Source organism: Myotis brandtii, unplaced genomic scaffold, assembly GCF_000412655.1.
Source record: "Myotis brandtii unplaced genomic scaffold, ASM41265v1 scaffold1612, whole genome shotgun sequence".
Taxonomy (NCBI): domain Eukaryota; kingdom Metazoa; phylum Chordata; class Mammalia; order Chiroptera; family Vespertilionidae; genus Myotis; species Myotis brandtii.
The window spans coordinates 757737-776331 of record NW_005355890.1 but is presented as its reverse complement, the minus strand read 5'-3'; the positions used below and the strand labels follow the sequence as shown (position 1 = coordinate 776331).

The 18595-nt window shown below is 55.2% G+C and overlaps 1 protein-coding gene across 4 annotated transcripts in view; it reads left to right on the top strand.

Moving 5' to 3' along the window:
• CNGA3 (cyclic nucleotide gated channel alpha 3) overlaps positions 1-17953 on the top strand; it is a 35953-nt gene extending 18000 nt beyond the window's left edge. For all 4 annotated transcript variants that reach the window (XM_014536414.1, XM_014536416.1, XM_014536415.1 and 1 more), the window contains 4 exons: positions 834-1010; positions 9965-10069; positions 12076-12182; positions 15478-17953. In XM_014536414.1, the coding sequence (XP_014391900.1) occupies positions 834-1010; positions 9965-10069; positions 12076-12182; positions 15478-16877 (1789 nt within the window). In that variant the 3' untranslated portion in view covers positions 16878-17953. The remainder of the gene's footprint in view (positions 1-833; positions 1011-9964; positions 10070-12075; positions 12183-15477) is intronic.
• Positions 17954-18595: the final 642 nt, after the last annotated feature.

Here is an 18595-nt window from a genome sequence, read left to right as displayed (position 1 = left end):
GATGGGGTATGGCCTCGGTTTCCCCTCCACCGCAGAGGGAAGACGTGGAAGGGAGTGTCCAGAGCAGACACGTTGGGCTGGGAGGCACCTGGACAGACGCCCACAGAATCTGTCAGCATCTGCTTCTGAGTCATTTTCTTGCTTCAATTTATTCCCTTAGGCTAAGGTCACATGAGTGCAATTGGGGTCAAAGTATGTGAGACTTGTGACTTCATTCCAGTTGCTCACAACTATTTTTATTGGGTCTGTGGTGTGGACAGTCGGTGCCAATTCAGGGAAACCAGCCTCTCTTCCATCCCCTCCTGGCGAAGATGGCTCAGGGGGCTGGGGCAAGGCCAGCTTGGTGGATGTGGACTGCGTCTCAGGGCCTGAGGCCCCGTGGGGTCTGGCTCCAGGAGAAGGGCCCAGGCAAGGAGCGACAGAATGTATGCACAAGCCTGGGAGAAAACGAGAGTTCCTGGAAGAAACAATAATACATTTGTATTGAAGGGCTTATTCCTTAAGCCTTGCTCTAAAGTTTTCAGCATTTGGAAATAGAATTGTTTACGCATCCTGTGCTCACCAGTTGTGACAGAGTTCCACACGGGGCACAAGGAACAGGGAGCAGAAAAGCTCGCTCATGCCCACTGGAGGCTGGCGCCTTTGTGGAGTCAGGGGTTAGAAGGACAAGGCCTTAATGAGGACCCGTCCCTTCCGGAGGGCGCTGACTTCTGGGTGCACACAGAGGAATAAACGGCCCATAGGGGGAGACGCAGCCTGAGCCAGGACCTGGCAGGAGGCCAGCGCTTTCCTCTCCCTCCTCTGTGCGCTGACTGCCGTCCGTGCCCTTCCAGGCTGTGGCGCCTCATCGTCTCGCTGCGCATATGGGCTTCCAGACACGCACACCACCGGGACCAGCGACCGGATGCTTTCCTGGAGCGTTTCCGCGGTGCCGAGCTCAAGGAGGTGTCCAGCCGAGAAAGCAATGCCCGGAGCCAGGGCAGCCAGGAGCCAGCAGACAGCGAGAGAAGGTAAGGAGCCAACGGGAGGTGAGCCACCTGCGCCAGGCAGGAGGCACTGCTCACTAGGCCGCTCGAAGCAACTCCTGGAAGAAGGCTTTCATCTTGGGAGAGCACCAACTGTCTCTGCCCGAGTCCAAGAAGTCCTGCAGGAGAGAAACCCTTCACCCAGAGGCCCCAGCCTCCTGTGACCCCTGACCCCATCCTATTCAGAACTCAGCGAGTGTCCCCGGGAACTGGTGCTCTCAGAAACACACGCGGGGGTGCTTGGCTCACCCATCTCTGTCCACCACAGGGCCCTCCTAGACTGCACTGTAACCCACCTTGATACGAACCCACCGGAAACCAGGAGCCTCGGGGAGAACCTCAGTGGTACCCAGTTTTATGCAAAGGGATGCATGCATTTTTCTGGGAAGAATGTCTGCAGATTGGTGAGAATTTTCAAGGGGAACCATTCATGTTCCAGATCAGGTTAAAAACCATGGGGAGGTGGAGCGCAAGGAGGGGCCAGGGTAGGGTGGGGAGAGTGTTCGCCTTTTGATAGGAGAAGGGTCTGCAGAACAAGGGTCTGGGTGCCATCTTGCCCGCCCACAGCCTTCTCCACACCCTTAGGCTAATGGGAATGAGCATTCGACTCTGTCGCTTCCCAGTGTGGCCAGATGAGTGGAGGGTTGAGCTGGGACCCTATCAGGGCCGGGCTCAGCTATATCCAGAGGCCTGGTCAATGGTGGGAAGGGTCAGAGTGGGGAGATGAATTCGATGGTGCAGGATGGTAGCTGGTCAATTAGGGAGGCTTCCTGGGGGAGGAAGACTGGACTTTTGAAGCAAAGTCCCATTGGCAAGCAAGGTGCTCGCAGGGACAGGTCTTGGCGCAGTGGGTCTGGGCTGTGGGACCACCAGCACAGAGGTGTGAACGTGCCCTTGGAGCTAAGCTTTCCCTCCTTCCCAGTCTCACAGGGAGCTGTTGCTTCCTGGGTTTTCAGATGCGTGGAATGAATCCTCAGAGAACCCTGTGTGAGGAGAGGGAGACCTGGGCAGGGCAAGCAGGCGTCCCCAAATGGCATTTGGCTGGATGGTCAGCCTTGTGGAAGCGGGGCCCCGAGGGTCAGGCTGGCGTGCTCCGGGCCACTGGCTTTGATCTCCAGGTCTCCTAAGGGGTCGGCAGTGACCACGAACCAGCAAGCCACCCTCCAGCTCTGTGAGGCCAAGCTGGCTTCCTGCACCAGCCGTGCCCCAAATGTGCCCGGCAGTGGACAACTTGGAGAGCATACCTTTGACCATGAAGTACTGTGCTATCCAGCTTTAAATAATGTTTGCTTGGATGCAAAACCAGCTCCACCTTCTACCCGGGTTCTCACGTAGATCGGGGGGGTGACCGAAGGAGTTAAGATGGATGTGAGGGCGGGGAATGGGAGCGGAGAGACTGAAAGCTGGGACAGCTCTGCCCACGGTCTGTGTCCGCCCTGCTAATTGGAAGTGACAGCTGTGACCGAATCTTGGAGCAGCTGCCCTTTGAGAGCCAGGCCTGTGCGGACAAGGGCAGCGAGTTGTCACTGCTGCTGCGGTGTCCACTCTGGCCTGCCAGGCACTTGACGGCCTTACCTGAGAGCGCCGAGGGCAGGGGCCGCGTCGGGTCCATGGCTGCGCCCTTCATGCCGCTTTCACACGGTTAAGCTGCGTGAAATAGAGTCGAATCTGAGGCAGATGCTGGGTGGAGTCAATGGTTGATCACATTTGTCCAGAAGCGTCCGGTTAGCCAAGCGGTCACCCGCTCTTCCCCCAAAGCTTCCATCACAGCAAACTAGTCACAACACATTTGGTCCCTGACACCCTCCGTTCCTCAAGCTGCGTGCAAGGCCCGGGAGGTGGGGTAGGAGTAGCACCGGAACGGTCCCCGTGGGGAGCCGAGTGCCGGTTCCCACGTTCGCCCCCTCGGCCTCCTGCAGTGGCTGGGCCCGGCCAGAAGCAACGCCAACACCTGCAGCAGCTCAGAGGCCTGAGCATCTCTGCTCCCCGCTGAGCCCTCGCCTTTCCTCCTCCGAGATGCCAGTTTGCCTCCCCCCTTAAGTGTTCCTGCTCCCCACCCTCAGAACACTGCCACACGGCTCTAGAAGCCTGTTCCTTCCACTGGAACGCCATCCGTGGACCATCGGAAGGGCCTGGTCATGTCTTGGGGCGGGTCATTTGGTCTCTCTGTCTCAGTTTCTTGTCTATAGAACAAGGGGGTTGGATGGGATCGATGTTTCAAGCTTAACGAGCCTCTGTTGCTGTGTATTTGAGGGCAAAGCCGGGCTCCTTGTGGAGCAGCGGGTAATTCTTCTCAGAACCCCCACCCGCCACCCCACCCCACCCCTTCCTCCTGGGTGCCAGTGAGACGCTCTCATTCAGGCCCATTCAGGCCGATTTGGAGGGTGGAATCAGGGCAGTGGAAAGAGGAAAATTGTATTTAGTTAGTTAGTTAGTTATTTGGTTAATTCTCATCCGAGGATATTTTCCCATTGATTTGTAGAGAGAGTATAAGGGAAGGGGAGAGACACAGACAGAGAAATATTGATTGGTTGCCTCCTGCATGCGCCCCGACCAGGGCCAGGATTGAACCCGCAACCCAGGCATGTGCCCTTGACCGGAATCAAACCTGGGACCCTTCAGTCCCACCGACCGACGCTCTATCCACTGAGCCAAACCAGCTAGGGAAGAGGAAATTTAAATTCGTCCAGAGCATCGCCTCTAGAAACGGTGACCCACTGCCATTCCTTTCTGTCAACAGATGCCGAGCCGGCAGATAGCTATGATGTGTGATCATGGCAGATGCCACTCAAGAGCCCAAGGAGGGCGTGTGCCTGTGTGACCATACATGTGTTAGCACGTGTGCACCATTCTCCCGCCTTCTTCATGGAATGCCATGGGAATAGGCAGAGGAGCATCTCAGTTGGAGCGTAGGGAAAAGCCATCATATCAGGGAGAAATGCCAAGTCCTTGACTTCCAGTTGAAGGAGAAATGGGCCAAGGCCTTTGTTCCTAGGGTAGAACATTTTTCCATTTTCCTCCCTGAAACGTAGTTGCATTTTGTTTGCATAAATTTGGACATCAAATCCAGAAACCCAAATGCCAGCAATAAAAAGAAAAAGAAATTATTTCAGCTACAAAACAATAGCTATTGCAATATGTGCTTGATTTAAAGCACCTGATATTAACACCTTTGAAACCTGGGTTGCGTCTGGCAGTCAGGGAAAGGCTCCGGGCACTAGAAACCACAGACAGGGGCCCTGGGGGTCTCCCGGCTCCTTCGACCTGGGCTGCCACGAGGGTGAGGATGGGGGTGGAGGGTGTTGGCTGCACTGAGCTCCTATAAATCTTTTCAGGGCTCATATCATGGGTCCAACACTGCAGCCAAGGACCAAGGGACAGAATCAGAGACTGTGCCAAACAGGGCCACCTAGACACAGACACAGAGGTACAGAAACAACTCCTGTGGACACCCATCCCCATTCTTCCACCTCTTCTGGAGTTTTCTCTTAGTCCCCTGAGTCCTGACTCTCCCTCCCTGATCAAACTATTCCAGCCCATACCAGTATAGTTTTGCAGCTGTGTGTGTGTCTTTTGGGGGCAGTGCTGGGTGGATTTGGGGGTGCAGCTGGATGGTGCTGGGTCTTTCAGAGACCCTCAGCAGGTTGGTAGCCAGAGGAAAGGCCAAAGCCTGTAATCAGGGGCCGAAATCCTGGACAAGGAAACCTGAGCCTGGTGCAATGAGAACCCTCAGCAAGGTTTGCACGCTCAATAAGCTGGTAGGAGGCGCCCTCTGCTGGTGTCTTGGTGTTAAGACCAGTGGCAGACAGGACTTCAGGGTCATGCATAGAGGACAGAGAATGGGTGACTGTCCTTGCTCTTCACACTTAACAAGCTAAATAGATTTTATTCTTATTCTATGTATTCATGTATGCATTGTCAGAAACTTGCAAAACACAGAAAAGCACACATGAGCATATACCCGCAGAGAAGTACATGTCATGTTAACAGGAATTCCATTATCAGAGAAAACCCTTCTTAACATGTTGGCAAAGATACCTCCCAGTTTTTCCTAGGTATAAAAATTGAATGGATAGACAGACAGGTAGATATAATATATTTAATACAGATGCTGGTTAAGAGCATTTGCATCCCAATGCGAAGCTTTGTGACCTTGGGTAAGTTCCCTGACCTCTCTGTGCATCAGTTTCCTGAGCTGTAAGACAGGTATTGCAGTGTTGTCTGGCTTGAAGATTTTGTGTTCATTATGTAGAGTGCTTAGCACAGTGCCTGGTACATAGTACGTGCTCAACAAATATTGACTAGTATGTTTAGCAGAATAATTTCAGACTGCAGCTGGAGCCGGGCTTGGGGTTTGGGACCTCAGGCGGCAGGTCCACCTGGGCCAGGCATGTGAGTACAGGCAGAGGATGTGTTGTCACTGGCCATGCCCCTGCAGTCCCCATAGCGCCGGCCCTCCTGGCTGCCCGCCTTACCTCGCCTCCACGCAGCACGGCTTCTCGCCGGCCAGCCATAGCAGCTGCCTCCAACATGCTGGAACTCACCGAAGACAACTTCCCTGACATGGGCTCTGCGGTCCTCACGCCTGTCCAGTTCTTCGCCCCCTGGTTTGGACACTGCGAGAGGCTTGCCCTGGAGTGTGAGGCTGCAGCTACCAGATTAAAAGGAATTGTCCATCAGCAAAGGTTGATTGTGCTGCCCACACAGACACGTGTCATTAGCATGGAGTCCGTGGGTATCCGATCCTGAGGCATTTGGAGATGGGAAGAAGCGGGTGCTGGGATGGGCCCAGGACTGCTGACAGGTCACAGCCACCTGGACAGGCAGGCAGACCAGCGTCGGTTCCTCTGGGACTGAGGAAGGACTGGAGAGACTCTAAAGAGGCTTCTTGGTGGACTTTTTTCAGGGATTTATTCAATGAAGCTCTGAGTTTCTTTTTAAAAAAATATATATTTTATTGATTTTTTACAGAGAGGAGGGGAGAAGGATAGAGAGCTAGAAACATCGATGAGAGAGAAACATCGATCAGCTGCCTCCTGCACGCTCCCCACTGGGGATGTGCCCGCAACCAAGGTACATGCTCTTGACCAGAGTCGAACCTGGGACCCTCCAGTCTGCAGGCCGATGCTCTATCCACTGAGCCAAACCAGTCAGGGCAAAGCTCTGAGTTTCTAAAAGCAGCCAGCAACTTGAGGCCCTGACCAGGTGGCTCAGTTGGTTAGAGCATTCTCCCAATCTGCAAGGCTGCAGGTTTGATCCCCAGTCAGAGCACATACAGGAATCATTAATGAATGCATTAATAAGTGGAGCAACAAATGGATGTCTCTCTCTCTCTCAAAAACAACAACAAAAGTAACAATAATAAAATAAAAGCAGCCGGAAACTGGAGGGATAACTACGGATTTGCACACAACAAACGGTATTGAGTTTCTGGTGAACAGTGTGGTGATAAGAGAGGGTATCCATGTTTTGTCCTTCACATCTGATGAACAAGAGTGAGGACAAGACTGGCATATGCAGAACAGAAGATTTAAATTCATCCAGGAAAACATGTTTGGTGTTGCCCTCACGCGACAGGAGACAACGAGGGCCCGATACAGGCCAGGACTTCCCAGGGCTGGCTCTGCTGTGGACCCTGAAACGAAGGCCAAGGGTCCCGGCTGCTGGAGAACCGGGTGAAGATGGTGCCAAGAAATCCCTGCATGGATGCTGGACTCAAACTCAGCGTTAGCCGCGCACTTTCCGATTCTGGTTTGGGAAGCACAGCGGACAGGTTTCTGTTGTTCCGTCAGCAGGGCAGGAGGAGAGGGGTGTGTCACGCAGGAGTCCTTGCGTGAGGCCAAGGCCCTGGGGAGGTTCCTGCAGGACTACTTTGATGGCAGCCTGAAGGGATGCTGGAAGTCTGAGCCCATGGCAGACAGTAGCATCGATCCCATAAAGGCAGTGGTCAGTAGAGCAACGGTTCCCCACGGAGCCAGGCCCTAATCCCTACTACCCTGCGGCTGTTTTCCCTACGTGGCAAAGGGACTTGGCAGATTTGACTGGTTTAAGGGCCTGAGACAGCAGAGATCCTGATTCCGGATGATCCGGGTGGGCCCTCTAATCACAGGCTTCCCTCGAAGCAGAGAACCTTCCGCGGCTGCAGAGAACCAGGGAGGTGGCATCTTGAAGAGAACTCAGCCCGCCGTTTCTGGCTTTAGAGGTGGGAGAAGGGGACCACAACCGAGGACGCAGCAGCCTCTGTAGGCTGGGGATGCCTCAGCGCACAGCCGGCAACACAACAAGGATGCTGGTCCTGTCGTGGCCGGGAATCAAATTCTGCCAACAGTCCGATGAGCAGGAAACATTCTCGCGAGTCTTCAGAAGGTCACGCCCGTGACGCCTCGATGTGTGCCTGGGGAGACCCATGCCACACTCTGACTCAGATCTGCAAGGTCACTCCGGGTCGTGTCAGCCATGCCCTTTGGGGCAATGTGTTCTGGCAGCAATACCAAACGAATACGGCTACTGTCAAACGCGTGTGCAGTCTGCTTGGTAACAGCTAAACACCAGGGCCGCTTCCCCTGCCTCGGGATATCCTTCAGCGACACGTGAGAGGCCTCGGGAATTCCCCTGTCAACAGAGCTGTGTGACTAGGTCGCTTACGCTTCTGACTTTATATGTTCGTGGCTATTCTTTTGTAAGCTTGTTTGCACACAGCTTTGGTGATTTCCTTGGGAAGTGCTATGTGAACTGCACTGATCTTTCTCAATGGGTGTTCAATTAGCAGACAATTATATTTCCCCTCCAAAGCCTCCCTCCAGGGTGCGCAGTAGGGAATCAGAGGGGCCCGCGGATGGCTGGCGGGGACCCCGGAGGCAGGCCAGGTGCCTTCCCTCGGCCCCATGTCCTCAGCTCTTGGATGGGCCATGATGCCTGGCTTGCAGAACAATGGCAACGATGGTCAGGTGACCCTGATGACTGCCGGTCCTTAAAAGAAGGCCGTGAAGAAGAGGAAGCGGAGAGAAGCGCCTGTTGAGGAGAGAGCTGCACTCGCGGGCCTTCCCGCGAGGGGAAGAGGGGCTGCTCCCCCGCAGCCTCGGGCCTGGGACCCCGCTGGCCCCCTGCCCCGCAGCTTGCTCCCCACCCAGGTTTTCATTCGATGCCCAGAGAGGTTTTGAGAACCAGCAGGCCACACCCTTTCCTTCAGAACAAAGCGCTTTATAGGTGACTTTTTCACCCTAAAGTGTGGTTTTGGGATTATATCCCAGCACCTCACCATGCCTCCAGTCCCAGCCGTTTGAGACGTCCTAGGGGCTCTTGAAAATGGGTCAGAAGTCGCACGACACTGAGCTAGTCTGCCTCATGCTTCGGGAGTCATAATAACAATAACAATGACGATGATGATGATGAAATCAGCAACCTCCTTTCGGCCGGTGTGCTGGAAATAGCCACTCCCTGCCCGTGGCCTCTCCTGCGTGTCCCTCGGCTCACCCTCCGCGTGGTGGTGTGTGTGCTGTAAGAGAATTGCTTAATGTCCTGTGTCCTCCAGTGACAAGGCAAGAAAGGAGAAAGAGGAAAGGGAGGAAGGAAAGCTGCCTCAAACAAGAGGAGTAACACTGAGAGAAGTGCATCCAAACAGGGGTTCCGTGGCCACGTGGAGCCTGCCGCGCACAGGACCAGAAACGGGGACCGAGGGTGATGCTGTCAGGCCTCCGGGGAGCCCCGGAGAGGAGGCTGGTGAGAGCTGCAGATGAGGACTTGGCCCCAGAGGCCAGGCTTATGAGTCCTGTGAGGTCTCGTCCAGCTGAGGGAGGCCTGGCCCAGCTCTGGGGCTCCCAGGGGGCCTCCTGGGGTGGAGCCTCAGGGGAGCAGTTAGGGGCTATCCCTGTGAACCTGTGCTTCCTCCCCCCCTACACACATACACACACACACACACACACACACACGCAGGCATTCTATCTGCCACACAAGTGCCTCCGCACAGCCCAGGTAAGCTAAGGCCTGATCCTGGGCTCGTGAAAATACTACAGTCCCAAACCTCAATCCAAACCCAGTGGCGACAAGGGCTTGGAACCGTCCAGATCCTACCTGTGAGGGGTAACCTTGCACTGCGGGTCCCAGCGAGGCAGGAAGGCCTGTCTTCTCCGGAACAGACCTGGGCCAGCACATGAGGCGTATGGGCTGGGGAGGAGACACCTCGGTAAACTCGAATCCTCCCCAAACCCTGGGAGTGAAAACAGAAAGCACACTAAGCCATCGCTCCTCTGCGTGTGGCCCACGTGGCCCAGGTGAGGCCCAAGTTGGTGGTTTGGATGGTGAGGCAGGACCCAGGTGCTGGGCAATGAGCCTTTAGGACAAGCATGTCAAACTCAAAGGCTAACGGGCCAAAATAAACGAGGCATGCAGCGGCGGGCCGCGAGTTTGACATGCTTGCTTGAGGACATCTGTGCAAGGGATGTGAGTAAGGTGGAAACCTTCCCAAGGGAACGTCCCAGGCTCCCACATTCTGCTCCGAGAGGAGCTGACGCAGAGGCCTGAGCAAGTGTGAGTGCACGTGGGCAGGCCCCAGCCTGGAGGGCTTGGGCGGCCTGGGGATCTGCATTTCCACAAAGCTCCCAGGCTCCTATAGCAGCCCTGTGACATCATCAAGCTGCCTGCTCATTCCCAGCATCCTGCGGACACAGAGGGTGCCACGGGGCACGTGGGGATGTCGCCGCCGTGATGTGATGGGCAACTTGGCTTCCTGGGGAGCTGAGCTGGGAGGGCACCTCCAGAGTCTGCCCTGCCTCCCAGCCTCTCCTCCCATGTGACCCCGAGACTGACAGGGCCTGGTCTGGAGTAGCCCTCTCTGAGGTTCCGCCCACAAGTGTCCTCGGGTTCCGAAGCTCGGGCAGGTGTCCAAGACCCTCCAGAGCTGAGGCCTCAGCACACGGCGCTGTTGGGGGGTCTGTTTCCAGGGAGAAGGACACCGTGGTGCTGGACCCCTCCAGCAACGTGTACTACCGCTGGCTGACCGCCATCGCCCTGCCTGTCTTCTACAACTGGTGTCTGCTGGTGTGCAGGTAGGGGTGTGGCTGGGCCTCCCCGCAGCGGACGGGGGTGGGGGGGTGGAGGAGGGAGGGCAGCCCGCCTTCAGGCAGGACTCTGAGTGTCACTCAAGAGCCCGGCCATGCAGCTGGCGCCTGTGTCTCCATGGTGAGGTGGCTCTGGAGGAGCACCGTGCGGGCTCTGAAGCGCGTGGGGACCTGTGCCAGGGCCCACAGCACCCAGGAGCCTTGATGGAGGTGTAGGAGGAAGATGAGGGCGAGCTGCAGGTGCTCTGAGGGCAGGGTGCTCTGCGGGCAGGGTGCTCTGAGGCAGGGTGCTCTGAGGGCAGGGTGCTCTGAGGCAGGGTGCTCTGCGGGCAGGGTGCTCTGAGGCAGGGTGCTCTGAGGGCAGGGTGCCGGGGAGGAGCCTGCTCTCTGGCTGTGGCTGTGGGTGGGTGCAGGGGGAGCTGCGGCTCCTGTGAAGGCAGCAGGGCCTGTGGGTGCTCCTGAGCAGCCTGCAGGGCAGGTGCGCGTCCCTGGGCCAGGGTGTGCTTCGGGACGCAGGGGCGAGCGGTGGCTCTTCTGGGGACAAGCGGAGGCGCAGGGACTTCTTTAAGGAAGCTGCAGGAGAGGGAGGCAAGAGCAGCTCCTCTCCTAAGGGGCAGAGGGAGGGGGGTTCGGGGTCTCTCCTAGGAAGATGCTGCTCCTCAGGGTAGGTGGGGGCCAGGCTTTCCTGGGCAAGCCTGCAGGACAGAGACCTGGCTGCGGCCTCTGTGGGCCAGCAGGGGGCCTGCAGGAGAGGGGCAGGAGGTGTTGTTTCTCCTCCAGGGGGTAGGCGGGGTCTGGGCCTTCCTAGCCAGGTACAGGGCAAGGATGCAGGGACAAGAGGCTGCATTTCTGAGAGGACCCGTGGCTTTGGGGCATCCTGTTCAAGTCCAGAGACAAGAACGCAAGAGTGAAGGGGCCCCTGGGGGTGGGAGTTTGGGCGCCTGGAGGGGATGAGCAGGTGCAGCTACCCTTCTGGGGGTAGGGACTCTGGGAAGGCCCTTAGCAGGCATTCGGGGACAGAGCTGTTGATTTTCTGGGGTACACAGGGGGGTTGGGATTTTCTAATCAAACTTCAGGAAATGATAAGGGGTGAGCTGCTCTCTCGGAGAACAAGCAAAGGGTTGGGGGCTCTTCCCAGCAGGCCTGTGAGACAAGGATGCAGGGTGAGCTCTTGCTCTTCTGGGGGTAGTAGGAGGCGCAGGGGAGGGAGGCAGGGGAGCTGTGGCCATTCCTCAGCAAGCCTGCAAGGCAGGTATGACTGTTGGAGATACACAGGGCTTTGGGGCTTCGCTGAGCACGTGGTAGGGGGCGCGGGGCAGAGGTGCTGCTCTGCGAGGGTACGCAGGGCTTTGGGGTCCCTGAGCCAGCCTGCCAGGTAAGACTGCGGGGGTGCGTCCTGCTCTCCTGGTGGTGTGGGAACCACCTGCCCAGGCCGCACGGCAGGTGTGCAGGGCCCCAGGGCTCCCTGAGTGTAAGGGGGGCTTTCGGGATTATCTGAGCAAGGGGTGGGCTCCTCTCCTCTGAGGGTAAGTTGGGGTGAAGCAGGGAGAACAGAGGGCCTCTCCCAGCCTGCCTGGGGACAGAGCAGGCTGCTGTTCTCTGGGGATCAGGGGTATTTTGCGGGTATTGTCTGTATGAGAAGCGGTAAACATAAAGATGGAGAAAGTAGAAAACATTTACTGGCTTGTTCAGTGGCTAATCCTCCAGGAATTCTCATGTCTTTGACCTGGGAAGGGCAGGTCCTCAGCCTGCTCCTGACCCAGCAGTGAGGCCCAGAGAAAGCGCCCGGCCTCGGAGCTCCCTGCTCAGAGCAAGCAGGGCCCGCGCTTTCCGGTCAATCCCAGCTCTTCCTGGCTACGTGACCTTGGACAGAAAGGCTTCTGGGAGCCTGGTCCCCTCCTCAGGGCCTGGGCGATGACGCCGGGGCGCAAGCCCTGCAGGCCGGCTGGTGCCCAGAGGCCCTGCAGACATCTCTCCCTGTCGCCCTGGCTCAGGGCCTGTTTCGACGAGCTGCAGTCCGAGCACCTGGTGCTGTGGCTGGTCCTGGACTACTCGGCGGACGTCCTCTACGGCCTGGACGTGCTGGTGCGCGCCCGGACAGGTGAGTGCCCAGCCGGGACATCCTGGGCCCGGCCACCGGCCCCACAGCAGGAGGGCCCAGGGGCCCACAGCCATGTTCAGGGAGATCCAGGATGGTAGGGTAGACATTACCTACCCCTGACCACTAGAGCCAAGCAGGCCGGGGGAGCCTGCAGCAGTGACGGGGTGGTGCCGCCTCAAGCTTCCGCTGCTCCTGGGACAGAGCCCCGAGCAGGGGTCATGACCCCTGGGTTCTGGTCTCTCTTGTCCCAATGAGCTGTGTGACCCTGTGCAAGTCGAGCTGTCTTTCTGGGCCACATGGGTATTTCCATTGGTGTTGGAAGTAAAGAAGCCACATCATCATCTCGAGGCCCAGCCCAGCGCGGCTGGAGGCAGGAGGCAGAGCGCGGTCAGTCTTCGCTGGGACGGCCGGAGGCCCGGGACCTGCTGCTCTGTGGCTGTCAGAGGAGCACTCGACGTGGAGAACTGACTCCGGAGTAGGCCTTCCTCCAGGTGCCTCTGGCGGCAAGTGGGGGCTACAGCCCCAGCCACGGCTCCCAGCCCTGCATCTCTGGGGCACCTTTTCCAATTTGCACAAAGACATCACGTAAGCTCATGGAGGCCCTGCTTGTGACTTCCAAGATTTTTTAGCTAAAAACTGTGCCATAGTTGTCGATATAAACATGCCGGATCGCTGCAACAAGCCGCGCAGCTCGGCAGTGCGCAGAGCGATGCAGCCCCCTCCTTTCCCCAGAGAACCGCTGTGCTGGAGACGGCAGGCAGGACTCTCCATCGGCCGACTTAGAAGCTGAGGCCAGAGACGCTGAGTGACTGGCCCAAAGTCCACGGTCACTCCCGCTCCCCAGCAGCCCTCCTGCTTCCGTCCACATCAGTGCCCGGAGACGGCGACGTAACAGAGGTCCTCATGCACACAGCCCGAGGCTTGCACGGTGACTGAGCCAGTCCTGGTGGTCGGCCACTCCTCAGTCGCGTGAACCTAGCAAGACACAAGAGCTCCTGGCCTGGCCCGACTCCTGGGGCCGGCTGTCCCTGTTTCAACCAGGTCAGCAGCACAGGGCCCTCTGTCTCAGGTGTGGCCCCCCTCCTTGTGCCTTGGCGTTACCCTGGCACCCTCAGACTCAGCAGGAATCCAGGGGTGAGGAGGCAGGTAGGCAAGAAACCAATTGGCTGTGGATTCTATTTCAAAGGGGAGGAAAAAACTCTTCAAAATCGAAGGAAGATGTAATGAGGAAGTATCGAGGAGTCTTGAGGCTCAAGGAGTGTCATGTAATGCCAGTGGTCGGCAAACTGCAGCTCACGAGCCACATGAGGCTCTTTGGCCCCTTGAGTGTGGCTCTTCCACAAAATACCATGTGCGGGCCCGCACGTACAGTGCAATTACTTCGTGGCGGCCCATGCACAGAAGTCGGTATTTTGTGGAAGAGCCACACTCAAGGGGCCAAAGAGCCTCATGTGGCTCGCGAGCTGCAGTTTGCCGACCACTGGTCTAGGCCAAGCATGTCAAACTCAAAGGCTAACCTGGGCCAAATAAACAAGGTTGAAGTTTATGTGGGTCGCAAAAAAGCAAAAGCTTCAATTTCATAGAAACATAGGTTTATTTCGATAGAGACATGCTGAATACAAAGGGCTGAAATAAATGAGTAATCTTCTTCTTATAATAATAAAAGCGTAATATGCTAATTAGACCAGGCATCCTTCCGGACGACCTTCCAGACGAAGCTGGGGCTGTGAGAGAAGCCTGGGTCCCTGATGCCAGAGGGAAGCCGGTGCCGGCAGCCAAGGGAAGGAAGGCCCTACTCTTGAATGAATTTCGTGCATCCGAAATTCATTAACATAAAATAATAGAAGATTTTAATAAAAATTAATATTTTTTCTTGAACATTAACTTACCAGACAGTGAATAACTGCACAAATTAATAAGCGTAATGCAAATAAACCTATTTTTCTTGTCCGGAAGGGAATAAACCTATTTTTCTTGTTCTCCGGAAGGGAAATATTTCCTGTTGCGTACACCAAACAAGTCAGTCCAAGACTAATGACATGGCCATCAGCTGCTAAAATATTCGCTGCTAGGATTAGTGGGGAGAAATGGTGCGCCTGCGCATAAGGTGCATAAGGGAAATGAATGCAACACGATTATAGTAATCAGTCATTAGTGAACATTGTAGTTCGTTATTAATAATTATGTATAACAGGATATTGTAAAAATTAAGTTACAAAATTTTTATTAAACGTTTCTTACATATTGTTATATTGGCTGGGCCGCAAAAATATTCATTGTGAGCCGCGAGTTTGACATGCTTGGTCTAGGTTCTGAATAAACACGAGTTAACCAAAGAATGAAGTAAAGAACGGGGGTAGGAAGCAGGACGTCCCTGACTCCCAGGGTCCAGGCCCATCTGACTTTCGGGGGTGAGCTCCAGTTTCCATGCTTCCCTTGGATGCAGCCAGCAAGTAGCACACTGCCTCCCTGGACAGTGTCTCCCACAGGCAGCTCATGCCCATTGGTGACTGAGGAAGCATGGCCATGACCTGTGCTTTTAACATTTTTATTAGTGTTTTCAAACATGCCCCCAGTCAGAGCGAGCAGTATTATAGATCCTCAGGCGCCCTCACCCAGCTTCAACAGTCATCAACATTTTGCTAATCTTGTTTCTACCCCCACCCCCGACCCCTTTCTTGGCTGGACTATTTTAAAGCAAATCTCAGACAGTAACCCTTTTACCATGTATCTCTAATTTTCAAGGACTCGTTAAAAAATACAACTTCCATTTATGTTTCAAAATTTAATAATCATTTCTTTCTATCTCTAATGCCCAATCCACACTCAAATGGACCCAACTGATCTATATTTTTAAATGAATAAAATGAATTAGGACATCCTAGACTGGTAAATATCAGTACCTTTCCTGTAGGTGCGGTAAGTGTGGGTTTTTTTTAAAATATATATTTTATTGATTTTTTACAGAGAGGAAGGGAGAGGGATAGAGAGTTAGAAACATCGATGAGAGAGAAACATCGATCAGCTGCCTCCTGCACACTCCCTACTGGGGATGTGCCCGCAACCAAGGTATATGCCCTTGACTGGAATCGAACCTGGGACCCTTCAGTCCACAGGCCAATGCTCTATCCATTGAGCCAAACCAGTTAGGGCGGTAAGTGTGGTTTTGAAGTGGTTTCTAATATTAGTGTACCACCATGTCTTCTGTAGTCATGAGGTGAAGTATCTTTCTGTGGGCCCTGGTCAAAAAGCATAGCCTCTTTGGTGCCCACGTGACCTCCACCTCCCTCTTTAGGCTTCCTCGAGCAAGGCTTGATGGTCAGGGATGCCAAGAGGCTGTGGCGGCATTACACAGAGACCTTGCAGTTCAAGCTGGACGTGTTGTCCCTCGTCCCCACAGACCTGGCTTATTTCAAGCTGGGCATCAACTACCCGGAGCTGAGGTTCAACCGCCTGCTGAAGTTTGCCCGGCTCTTTGAATTCTTTGACCGCACAGAGACGAGGACCAGCTACCCCAATGTCTTCAGGATCGGGAACCTGGTTTTGTACATCCTCGTCATCATCCACTGGAACGCCTGCATCTACTTCGCCATTTCCAAGTTCATTGGTTTCGGGACAGACTCTTGGGTCTACCCAAACATCTCAAACCCGGAGTACGGGCGCCTCTCCAGGAAGTACATCTACAGTCTCTACTGGTCCACCTTGACCCTCACCACCATCGGTGAGACGCCACCCCCTGTGAAAGACGAGGAGTACCTCTTTGTAGTCGTAGACTTCCTGGTGGGCGTCCTGATTTTTGCCACCATCGTGGGCAACGTGGGCTCCATGATCTCAAACATGAACGCCTCCCGGACTGAGTTCCAGGCCAAGATCGACGCCATCAAACAGTACATGCAGCTCCGCAAGGTGACCAAGGACTTGGAGACGCGGGTCATCCGGTGGTTCGACTACCTGTGGGCCAACCGCAAGACGGTGGACGAGAGGGAGGTGCTCAAGAGCCTCCCGGACAAGCTGAAGGCCGAGATCGCCATCAACGTGCACCTGGACACCCTGAAGAAGGTCCGCATCTTCCAGGACTGCGAGGCGGGGCTCCTGGTGGAGCTCGTGCTGAAGCTGCGGCCCGCGGTGTTCAGCCCCGGGGACTACATCTGCAAGAAGGGCGACATCGGGAGGGAGATGTACATCATCAAGGAGGGCAAGCTGGCGGTGGTGGCCGACGACGGGCTCACCCAGTTCGTGGTCCTCAGTGACGGGAGTTACTTTGGGGAGATCAGCATCTTAAACATCAAGGGGAGCAAGTCAGGGAACCGCAGGACGGCCAACATCCGCAGCATCGGCTACTCGGACCTGTTCTGCCTTTCCAAGGATGACCTGATGGAGGCGCTCACCGAATACCCTGACGCCAAGAAGGCCCTGGAGGAGAAGGGACGGCAGATCCTCATGAAGGACAACCTGATCGACGAGGACCTGGCCAAGGCCGGGGCAGACCCCCAGGACATCGAGGAGAAGGTGGAGCACCTGGAGTCCTCCCTGGACACCCTGCAGACCAGGTTCGCGCGGCTCCTGGCCGAGTACAGTGCCAGCCAGATGGCGGTGAAGCAGCGCCTCAGCCAACTGGAAAGCCAGGTGCAGCTCTGTGGGCGCAGCCCCCTGCCTGAGGGGGTCGCACCGGAACCGGAGACCAAGCAGCAGTGAAGGCAGGGAGTCTGTCTCCTGCCCAGGGAGTCAGCTGTCCCTGCGATACGATATAGCCCAAGGCAAGGGACTTGGCAGGAGCATTCCAGCTCCCCCTGCGCTTTGCAAGCAGAGATCCTCAGCTTCCTCATCTGGGAAATGGGACTTGTTCTGTCCGCCATGGTCAGGTGGCAGGTTCTTACGAGGTCCACAGGGAACCCTGCGAGGGGCGGGACTTTGTGGAGTGCAGGTGTCCCCAGGCCAAGCATATGAAATCGTGGACACTGAACTCTTATTTTTTCACCCCCGAGGAATTCTTAGACGTCTGACCTTCCCTTTGTTATTCATTATACACCCACCCCCGCCCCCTCTGGCACCTTCCTCCACCCCGAGCCTGGAAGGGAGATGTGTCTGAGGCAGATTTCTGAACCTGGTACCTCCTCAGGGGCTTGTTGTGACCCTAGGAACCCAGGCCTTTGGGGGAGCTGTGCCAAGCTCAGGACGAGGCAAGGTCACCCCACCTGAGGTCACTTCAAGGGGGGGACGCAGATCCAGACGCCCTGCCATCCAGCCCCCACGAAACGGAATCTGTTTCACTGGAAAAAGAAAAGAAAAGAGCGTCTGAGCTGGGGAAGGAGACCTCTCCCTCTAACTTGCCAAGGGATTAGAGGCGGCTCTCGCCCTGGCGTGGGGGCTCTGGGGATGGGTTCCCAGCCAAACACAGCTGACAACTGGGACTCCGACAAGATGAGATCCTTAGGCCACATCTTTGCAAACTGCCCCTTCGTCCCAGGAACCCTCGCCCTCCCTCCGGAATTACATCCTGAGGCAAAGCTCTTAGCTGGCCAAGAGCACAGAGTGCAGAATGTAGCTCTTCAACAAACCCAGCCCATGGAATTCCATTACCATTTTATAAGCTATTTAGGCATTGGGTTCTATGATAGTGAATTACAACCGTAATGGTCCATCCTTTGCTTAAATACCCACTGGAAATTACCCCAAGAGAACTCCTCCTGATGCAGGCAAGCCATACGGGCAGCTTTTCCTTCTCCTCTCTTCAGTCTCTCTCTCTCTCTGCCTCTTCTTCCCTCCTTCCCTCCCTCCCTTCCCTCCTTCCTTCCCTCCTTCCTTCCCTCCTCTTCCTTCCTCCCTCCCTTCCTTCCTTCCCTCCTTCCCTCCCTCCCTCCCTTCCTGCCTTCCCTTCTCTTCCTCCTCTTCCTGTTCCTCCTCTTCCTGTTCCTCCTCTTTTCTCCCTCCTCTTCTCAGAAAAAATGCCCCATTTTGCTTTGGCAACTTTTGACGTTTTTGTGGTCTGATATTATAATCCATATGCCGCATAACTGGGCCCTAATGTAGTTCATACAAAAGGTGCTGCATTTTCAAGTATGTATTTTGATGGGTCTCTTCTGGTTTTTATTATGAATCATTTAACCATTTTAACTTTAAAAAATAAAAGTAAACGGTTTATTAAAGGAAGTTAAGATGCAAGGAAATATCATCAGCAAAATGCAACTAGCAATGTATTCTCAAAACGCATATATTTTAAAAGCCTTAACTATTAATTATGCCTCCATTCATATCTGCACAGGAAAAATAAAGACAGATTAAAAAATACTGAGTGATTCCTGCTTCATATTTTTTTTTTTTGTATTTTGTCATAAAGGAAGATGCCGCTGAGGTGTGTTTCTAGGCCATGGCCTGGTTACCCCGGTAAGAACAGGTGCAGGTGAGCAGGGGAC